Source organism: Osmia lignaria, chromosome 12, assembly GCF_051020975.1.
Source record: "Osmia lignaria lignaria isolate PbOS001 chromosome 12, iyOsmLign1, whole genome shotgun sequence".
NCBI lineage: Eukaryota > Metazoa > Arthropoda > Insecta > Hymenoptera > Megachilidae > Osmia > Osmia lignaria.
This window is the reverse complement of record NC_135043.1, coordinates 3,829,112-3,839,058: the sequence shown is the minus strand read 5'-3', so window position 1 is coordinate 3,839,058 and position 9,947 is coordinate 3,829,112. Positions and strand designations below refer to the sequence as shown.

Sequence of the window (9,947 nt, the reverse complement as noted above, 5' to 3'; positions counted from 1 at the left end):
TAAATAAAGGCGGCGTTGAGATTTTTCTTGAAGGCATTTTCTTCATTACCGACTTCGACGCCGGCCGCCACAAGTTTCGGAATACCAGTCGGTAACGTATTAAGTAGTTTCCACCGCTTTTGTATAGATGGCGTAATTGTCGAATTTGAACCACTTTTTAAAGGGTACATAAATTGTAATTAAATAAATTGAAGTTTTCAATTTTAGTCCCAAAAAAACTTTTTCAATTTTGTCATATTAATAGTTAACTTATTGTTAGTTAAATATTAAATTAAATAGTCAACTTCTTTATGCAACTTCAAGTTGTATATACTTTAACCTAGAATAAGTGTACCCTGTTTGATTGTTTTGTAATTATTTACAGTAAATAAATAAATATGTTGAAGTGTATCAGACCGTGTATAAATAGTCTAAACACACGGTCAGCAACACTTTTATCTAATCAAAATGACTTACTAATGCAACAAACCCGGGTAAATTTACGAAGCATTACATAAAAAAATGGTGTTAAGTTACCTGATGTATTTGTAAATAATTATTCTTTTTTATTTTAGAATACATTTATTTTAAAAAGAAGATTTCCAGTTCCGTTAATGAAAAAAGGTCAGCGTTATCCGAGACTTAAACATAAACATTATCTTTATGATCTTGTAGAAAATACAAATACTAAAAAACATCCACTAATTGACCTAATTTTATTGGATACTGTAAAAGATGCAGGAGAAAGAGGTGAATTAATTAAAGTGAAAAGTTTGACAGCATATCACCATTTTCTGTTACCAAAGTTGGCTGTATATGCAACACCTGAAAATATTGAAAAATATTTAATTCAAGATGAAGATGAGAGAAAGAAATTTGCTACACATAGTTCTCAGTTTGTACAAAATACAATAAGTTTATTATCTGAATGTTGCTTAAGTGTAACAATGAATATGGATGTACCGTGGACCATAGAAAAATGGCATGTAAGTGCAAATTTCCGTAATGCAGGTTTCATAGTACCTCAACATGCAATAACTCTTCCCGAGAAAGCTATATCTGGTCCGGATTTATCTGTTGAGAATAAAGAATTTTATGTCACTGTTAAAGTCAATAATTGTGAAGAAACTAAAGTTAGATGTAGAGTACATCATTATACTAATAATCCAAGCAAGAAAATTACTTATGAAGTACCATATTGGCAATTGCCTAGTGCAGCAATTTTCCCAGAAGATGAACCAGTCTTAAATTCTCTACCAAAATATCAATCAAGTACTAAAACCAAGTTTACTAAGAAATAAATGTATTATCATAAATAAAATTTGCTATAAAAGAATCAAATTTGTTAGATTTAATTTTACATAATTATATATTGTTTAAAAACAGTGTGATCTATATGTATGTACACCTATATATACATATATATTAATAGAGTTAATTTATTAGAAAAACAAAAACAATCTCAATGAATTTTTAAAAATATTTTGTAGAAATATATTGAATTTTATTAAATATGTATAAAAGCATATTTATCTTGCTGAAACTTTATTTATAAATACAATTTATATTTCTGAAGCATGTACACATGTATAATCAATAATCTAGCTGTGTAGTATCAAATTGTTGGCTTTATCTTTCACTGTTTAATCAATTAACCTGATTCTTAAGCCTTCAATGTTCCAATAAAGTGCATAATACTTTATTATTTCAATAATAAAAATGGAAAATAAATATTTTGCATGGGATGAAATTTCTGATGGATTAATCTTATTAAGGTAAAAAAATTTTTAAGTAATTGTATTATTTTGTCTTTTTTTTTCTTTCAAATTGCCTTTAATTTTTTATGTTTCTATCTATTTCAACTATTTTTACATTTATACATAAGTACACAAGACACAGAGGATAAACAAGTCAAAAGGATAAAGAAAAAATTCGATCGTGTTCACGATTCAGAGGTATATTGTCCACATGCATATTTAATTTTAAACTTCCATGAAACTTTAAGCGAGCGTGAAAAGGTAAATAATAACGACAGAAAAAGAAATATTTATATTAAATTTCTATTAATTAAATATATGTTATTTCAGTTAAAATTTAGAAGATATTATTTGCGGAAGATCGCTCCTAATGAACCAGGTGTTATTATCTTACAAGACATAAAAGATCTTGTAATGTTTTTGTTAGTCAGTCCTATTAGTCCTCAATTTGTGAATTTTTTCCACATGCCAATTGTTGATCGATTCCTAAGAGCTCTGATAATTTATTTTCAATATTACATAATAACATGGGAAGAATTAATAGAAGAATATGCAGCCACCATAAAGAAAGCACCAAATCCTTTAGCCCAAGGCTATAGATCTAAATATGCAGAAGAAATGCAAAATCTTCGTTGTATCTTAGGTAGAGAATATGCTGATTTAATAATAGGTTGTCAAGATAACACTCAATACCACCATATGACTGGAGGAAAAAAGGGATCTCCGCTATTAACACAATCGGAAGGAGAAAAAGATTTAAGAACATTTGAAACATTAATTTGCATAGCGCATCGTGTTATTTGGATAGCATTGCAGCGTAAACATTTTAGTTTGATTGGTAAATTAATTTCACAAGAAGATACGTTATGTAAAGCAGCAATCAAACAGTTACTAACTTGTTATACTTAGTTAAAGAGAGAAACATTTATTTTAGAAATTGAGTTACATAGATTGTTTAGAACAAAAGCATATAATATGGCAGAAAGACGGAGCACTAGTCAAGTTATGCAAGAAATGTTGAGTAATGACATTGAAATATTACATGGCCCAAAATTACAGGTCAAAAGAAAATTATTACGAAATTCTCCTTTAATACAAGAGCTAATATACTCTGATTGTGACTATCGTTTGTTAGCTCTAGGTATGTTCTCCATTTCTCATATACTTCCTTGTAAGAAAATAGAAAATTACATTATAGTCTACAAATATAGGACATAACTCAAACGATGAACGAATTCTTTATTTACAAAACGCTCTACTTATTGAAGAAGAAAAATTACATGATTTAGGAATTAAAGTAGGAATTCTTGGAGAAAATAGAGCTAATTATAATATAATGTTGATACCGCTCGAAGAAACAGAGATTGAAAAAGCTCAACTATCCGAAACAAAAAAGTATGAAACAAGAAGAAGTACAAAAGATGCATTGGAAATTGTAATAAGTTTTTACCAATATTTCTTGACATATTTACATATCAAATACTTAAATTATTAATTTGAAATAAATGTTCTAGGACATACCTATAACAACTCAAAGACTTCCACCATTTCGAGAAAAAATTAAATTACCTCGAGATTTTCCGCTTGAGATGATTAATATATCACCAAGAGGATATAAAACTCTTCGTGAAGAATCAAGAAAGAAATGGTTTATTAGAGAAATTAAACGTCAGACCTATAAACAAATAGATACATTATCAGTAGCGACAACGATAGATTAAGATATTATTCAGAGGCTCAGCTTTTCTTTAAATCGTATATATTTGTACAATAAACCTCCTTCAGTATTTAAGTAGAAAATATTCTGTTTTGCGTCTTATGTAAACTGAACTATTCAGATCTTCACAAATAACAGTACATGTATTAATAATAAAAATACATTGTTTTAGTACTTCAGCTTTTTCAAAGTAAAATGAATAAATAGAACAAAAATGAATTATTAATGATTATTTGAAGATCGTTTTATTTTTTATATAATTACTTAATATTAATGTGGATTAATAAAGATCGAATAATTGAATATATGTATGTGTCTTCAGGAAAAACTGTTAAGGACGTGTGAATGGGGTAGATAAACTGAATACAATAAGACAATGTAAAAAATATGCTTATTATAATTGATAATGCCTAATAATGCGCACTAATGCTGATATTTTACAAGGAGATACACATATAGATACAATTGAAGCAATGCATTTGTTTTATAATTAAATTCTGCATTGTCCTTAGATAAATAATTAATGTACCTACTTACTACCATTATATATAATAACAATATTAATTTAATCCCAATATGGGTTAAATTGTAAATTATATTGTTTTTCTTTCCATATACAAGTGGCAAATTTACTGTCCATTTGAGATGGTTTACATTTAGCTAAAACATTCATTATTCAAGATGTACTTCTTTGCAACCTATCATTCTGACACATATGCATAAGGTACAAAAAGGAATACCTCATCAATTATATTTGGCACAAAAATTTTGATAATAAAAACTAGATTTCACAAAAACCTATACAATCTTGGTGTTCCTTTAACGAGATGTGTTTCTTGTTTCTTGTACATACATATTTATAATCTATAAAATGATTCAACGTATCTTTTTTTTTTTTTTCATTTGACTTCAATTACGATATGTATTAAAATTATGATAATTTGTATTATATGCACATTTTAAAATGTTACATGTACACACATAATACTAGTTCCAGCGCTATAGCTATGTTGCAATATTTTAAATGTCAAATGGCAGTAAATGATTTAATCATGTACATACAATTAGTAAGAACAATCTAGTTTTACTCTCAAAATCTGTGCCTCGTTAATATTTGTCTAATCTTAACGTTTTTGTTTTAAATACCATTATCTCAAAAAATGAAAAAATGAAATAATGCACAGCATGTCATCTTCTTTTATAGGCTGCAAAAGAAATTTAAATGTATTACAGTTACTAAAGATATCAAAAATGAAACTATTTCGGCACTTCTTATTAATCTGAATCTTTAATTATATGTTACAATTATCTATTACTGAACTCCTGTCTACACGATTATAATACAAAATGAAAAGAATGATAATGATAATGATTATGATTATGTATGACAATAAGATTATTTGTGATTATTTGCATATATTATTACAGCAGATGAAAATGAATGACTATGTATGTACGTATGTATGTAATTTCTTTTAAATTCAGTCATGTGTTCATGCAATTGTATTAAGAATAGTTTTTTTTTTTAATAGAAAATAACTTGTTAAAATAGTTTCAACTTCTGTTTAAATGAAAATTAAGTATATTCTTATTGAAACATGCAACAAACATAGCAATCATACTTAATCATTTGCTTAAAAAAAATCAACAAAAATTTATAATTTCATTTATATACAACCTAAAGAAGCTGTATATATAAGCACTTGATAATGTTTCCAAACTATTTATGAATATATTCTGTAGATACAACAGGGTACTCGAGAACAAAAAATATTACTGTTAATGAAAATAATATCGGAATTGAATAAAGTAATAAATAAATAAAAATGAGTCTTTATACCCTGAAAAATCCAAGTATGTCAAAATTGTTCTATAAGATTGATTTCCTTTTCATCGTTTTTATACTTTCCATCATTAAAAAATATTTATTGCCATACTATTGTAACTACAAGAATGTAACTAAATTTTTAGAACATACTCAAAGCAATTTGCAAGTGAATTGCAAATATATAGTATAAAAGATAAGATGAGATTGTGATCCACTTATGATTAGTTTTTAGCAAGAATTAAATTTTTTAGCATTTACAAGAAATACGATTTTTTTTTTTTTCTATATGAATCTAATTGCGGTATGATATTGTACCAATGAAGTTTATACTAAATTAATAGTAGTTACTATTTCTTTCAACATTCGGTTTATATGTCAATCCCTGCCATCATCTTGGATTTGTATAGTTATCTAACGAAAGTCAGTAACACAACTCTTACACTTAGCAGCACAGACACAAACAGTATTTCTTTTTCTATATTATAAGGAACACACGCGAATTCGTTTTTTCCAAATTAATATATTATTAAAATAGGCGGGGCTACGATGCAATATCTGACATAAGTTGAGCCAATAAGGCTGGCTCTAAAAGTCCATGTGTTTGCCCCATCCTTTCCAAATTTCGTACGTCCTTATCCACTGCCTCCAACGCTCGTTCCAATTCTTCCTCCTCTTCTCTCGATGGTTCATACTCCCCATTTCTACCCTCTGGAAGAAAAATAACAAATCCTTGCCAATTCTAGAACTTAGAATAATAAGTACTTTGTTCAACTTACATAAGATTTTCAAAGTTAACTAAATAAACAAGCGAATAGATGTAAATTTAATCTATGTAATTAATATTGCAATTACCAATGAACAAATCATTAAAAGCATCAGGAGGTAAATTATTGAGCACATTGCCAAAATCATGCTCTGCAGAATCCAAAGAAGGAAACACTTCATGATCTCCCAGATCTACTTTAAGCCCTCCTCCACCAAGGCCAAGGCCTAGTCCTAAATTTAAATTAGAAGTATTTGAACTTCCTTGTGCTATGGTATTTAAATTGTTTAAAGTTTTTGTCTGATTTTCACTAGAGTTTATTTGATTCAAATATTGACTCTCCTCGTGTACCAATGTAGGACCTTTATTCTCAAGTTTATTTGTAGGAGGCCGTTTCCGTTTCTTTGGCCTAGATTTTGGTTTAGGCCTGGAAATTGTTGGGGATGTTGGTTTTTTACGAGCTTTCTTTGGTTTAGACTCTTGAGCTTTACGATGATAGTTATCCCTTTTCCTAGCATGCTCTGGACAAAGAGGTAATTCATGTGCAACATCAAACACAGGAATACAACACTGTGTATTATCACTAAATTTGGCAGTGCAATGTTCAAACAAAAGTTGATCTCCGTTCAACATAATGTGACGAGAACAATGACGAGTGCAGGGCAAAGATATTTGTTGACATCCTTCAGCTCCGCAAAGTCCACCAACTAAAAGTGGCCCATCCACCACTTTACTCGTACTTGGAGAACTGCTTAAAGCTCTTGCTGTAGACGCAGGATCTTTATAGGCAGCTTCCAACAAACATCTAGCTCTATCACGTAATAAGGCTTCAGAGTCTGTTCCACTTTTATGTAACTGAATTAATCGCCTTCTCAATTGAGAGCGTAATTGAGAAAGACGTGCCGAACGATTTAATGTTGAACTGATTTCTCCAGAGAACCAATAATGTTGATAAATTGTCATTTCATCTCCACTTGAATCGCTATCTGATATTTCATCTCCAGCTCTAGGATAATACAATAGAGTATGGTCCCGCCTTTGCCTTCTACATCTTAATCTTTGTAAATTTTCAATGTGACGTTGTTTATGATGAAGTGCTTTTGCAAATTTATAATCTATATTTTCACCGTCACCACTACCACTGCCACCACCACCGACACTATTGTCAATATCTAACTCTACAGCATGATCTTGTACAGGTTTGTATTCCCCATCTGGTATAGATGTTATCCTTATTCTTTGCTTAATACATTTTCCTTTAGGTTTACTATTTTTACAATTTTGCATTACTTTAGAATTTTTGGATGAAACTACTGTAACATTTTTTCTTGCTGTAGTAGTAAATGGTTCTGGCTCACAAAAAATGTATGGATCGACATCTTGACGAGCTTCAGTTTTCAACAAAGCCTTCAAGCGATCCGAAAACTTCAATTTACTGTCCATGTTTGAGTTTTCGGACATAGAGACCTTCATTGATTATCGCTTTCCTTGTATCCTGTTCCACCTGCATTCTCAAACTCTCCAAATCAACTTCCTATCTAGATAAAACTTAGTTCACGCCATATGCCTAGATCCAAGTCCATACAGTGATATTTTTTAATTCATAATACTGAGAATAAAAAAATAAAAAGTTATTTTTATTGTATTATATCACAGTTTAGTTTTTGTATTTGCCTCGGACACATCAGTGTTTATATGTCCATTAAGATAACTAACAAAATGAATTTTCTTTTTAAAAAGTATAATAAATTATAAAATAGTCATGAGCACTATTTATATTATTAACATTGATACACACCCAGCTATCTTATTTACATCTTTTTATGTACAAAACTTTGTTTTGTCATGGAGTATGTTTTAATAAAAAGATTAAAATTATTTACTTATTACTTAGTATCAAATTTTGTAGTTGATCCTTACAAAAACTTTGTATATTTAAATGACAATAAAATTTATTCTATGCCCTAAAAGTGCAAATAATACTTTAGCAGTCAATAATATATAGATCAATTAAAGCTATTTATCACTCTAAGTTTAGATTTGTATTGCTGTACATAATGCATACAAGATAATTACTACACTCTCCTGGTTCAAGCAGTAAGCGTGAACTTAGTCCATGGCTAGATCAGGATAAAAACAATCCTTGCCTCGCATAGCAATTCACATATAACATATTCTACACATCTTTGAGCGATTGTATCGCATAGAACATCAAATTATTGGATATTGATTCTAAGAGTTCTGATAATCTTGGACAAGACAAAGCCATATTATTAAGCACTTTATCTCCAATGTTGACATGAGTACATGATGTTGGATATCAACACTGTTTGGTTATGTACACTCCTTATATAGACAATAAGACACTCAGCAAAATATTGCAATCAAGTTTTGACAATACAGTTAGAAAAATTTATCAGATGAGTCTTGTCGCGTATTTGCACTCCTTAACAAAGATAAACTATTCACAAATACGCTCACGAAATTCCCTTTATGGACTCGTTTCATTTAGTTTAACCGAGGTTGGGATAATGGATGTTACTCTCAACAGTAATGGAGGTTGTTGTCCAATCAGGAACAATTCGACCTTTTTCTTGCAAAATATACTTCAATAAGATCGAAGATTCACGCACAAATTTCAGCATTCATCGATAATAACATTAGAAAGACATGTCAGATGTAAGGGAAGCAAAATGGCGGACGCTGCACACACGAACAGTTTTTGATGCGAAAAATCTTTGAATTCACTGTATTATCATTATGAATTCGGTATACAAACATTTTACGTCTATTTTAAGTATTAACTTACTTTATGTATTAATATATAAAAACATACTTTTACATGATTTCGAAGATTCCTGCCAGAATTCGTTACATTGTTTTTCATTATGCATTTTGACATAACCTTTTAATTGTTTTACACATACAATGAATGTAACTTACATTGGTTTTTTTCTCTTATATTTTACAATTATGTTGTTAAAGAAACATCTTGTTGTGATGTATTATTCTTTTCAATTTAAAATGTTATCTTATATATCATTCAAAATTTCCAAGTATTGCATTTATAATAATTGTTAATTATTATACTTTTTTATAATCTTAATTGTGGTATTTTTAAAACTTGTGTGAAACACAGAATGACACACTATATCATTTAAAGAATTCATACAAATTTTGAATAATAGTTTAATAAATTGCAATAATTATAATTAATATAATCTTTTATGGTAAATTATCCTAAAATAATAATTCTTTATACAATTGTAATAAAGAGTAATATATAAAATGAAAAATCTGTTTCCTTTTTATGAACAGTCTTGTTCATATAAAATAGTATTTTCTGCTTAATAATTAAGAAATTAATAAACAATTATATATGTATTTAAACTTACAATTACACATTAATTTGTATACATATTAATTCTGTGTATAAAGTAATATTTCATTACACTTTTTAACCAATCTATATTTTCATATGTGGTACTGTTATTTATTAAAAGTTTAATTGAATTGTTAAACTATTAAATAATAACATTTTCTGTTAAATCAATAAACTGACGAAAGTCATCCCAAAGTCTAGTAACCTTGAAAAATTGTTACCATTGATCAGCTGATTTTGACATTTAAAAGATTATAACCTATTCACGAAATATATTACTAAATACCACCTGTTGATTTATAGATTTGATCTCTTTTATAAATATTTTATTACAAATTAGAAGAGTTCAGAATTTTTTTAAATATTATGTATGTACAATTTATAGCTGTTCATTCATTTATGCTGTATTTTTCATATATATTATTATATAAGAAATTGTAACGTGCAACCTTTTTAATAAAATTAACTTTTTTGAGTTTCACATAGTTGGTGGGATAATATTTTCATGAATGTGTAGTTCT

The 9,947-nt window shown here is 28.5% G+C and overlaps 3 protein-coding genes across 7 annotated transcripts; 2 read left to right on the top strand and 1 right to left on the bottom strand.

Annotated features, from left to right (window-relative positions):
- The first annotated feature begins 113 nt into the window (after positions 1 to 113).
- Positions 114 to 1,326, top strand: mRpL9 (mitochondrial ribosomal protein L9). Of its 2 annotated transcripts, XM_034321981.2 has the most exons (3): positions 114 to 164; positions 365 to 473; positions 555 to 1,320. In XM_034321981.2, exons 2-3 carry the CDS (start codon positions 378 to 380, stop codon positions 1,278 to 1,280), a joined length of 822 nt encoding a protein of 273 aa, XP_034177872.2. In that variant the 5' UTR covers positions 114 to 164; positions 365 to 377; the 3' UTR covers positions 1,281 to 1,320. The 2 variants fall into 2 exon arrangements, with proteins under 2 accessions (XP_034177872.2, XP_034177873.1); XM_034321982.2 differs by lacking the exon at positions 365 to 473 and having other exon boundaries at positions 115 to 164; positions 555 to 1,326.
- Positions 1,327 to 1,469: 143 nt separating this feature from the next.
- On the top strand, positions 1,470 to 4,410 carry LOC117603141 (protein phosphatase 1 regulatory subunit 36). Its single transcript, XM_034321979.2, has 6 exons — positions 1,470 to 1,754; positions 1,865 to 1,997; positions 2,067 to 2,574; positions 2,671 to 2,877; positions 2,948 to 3,171; positions 3,251 to 4,410. Exons 1-6 carry the CDS (start codon positions 1,699 to 1,701, stop codon positions 3,455 to 3,457), a joined length of 1,335 nt encoding a protein of 444 aa, XP_034177870.1. The 5' UTR covers positions 1,470 to 1,698; the 3' UTR covers positions 3,458 to 4,410.
- Positions 4,411 to 5,534: 1,124 nt separating this feature from the next.
- l(3)L1231 (zf-C3Hc3H domain-containing lethal (3) L1231) lies at positions 5,535 to 9,079 on the bottom strand. Of its 4 annotated transcripts, none has more exons than XM_034321976.2 (3): positions 7,843 to 9,074; positions 6,134 to 7,653; positions 5,535 to 5,989 (listed from the first exon to the last, which is right to left on the bottom strand). In XM_034321976.2, the coding sequence occupies exons 2-3, from the start codon at positions 7,515 to 7,517 to the stop codon at positions 5,823 to 5,825; spliced, it is 1,551 nt and encodes a 516-aa protein (XP_034177867.1). In that variant the 5' UTR covers positions 7,518 to 7,653; positions 7,843 to 9,074; the 3' UTR covers positions 5,535 to 5,822. The 4 variants fall into 4 exon arrangements, with proteins under 4 accessions (XP_034177867.1, XP_034177868.1, XP_034177866.1 ...); XM_034321977.2 differs by having other exon boundaries at positions 8,110 to 9,074; XM_034321975.2 differs by having other exon boundaries at positions 6,134 to 9,074.
- Positions 9,080 to 9,947: the final 868 nt, after the last annotated feature.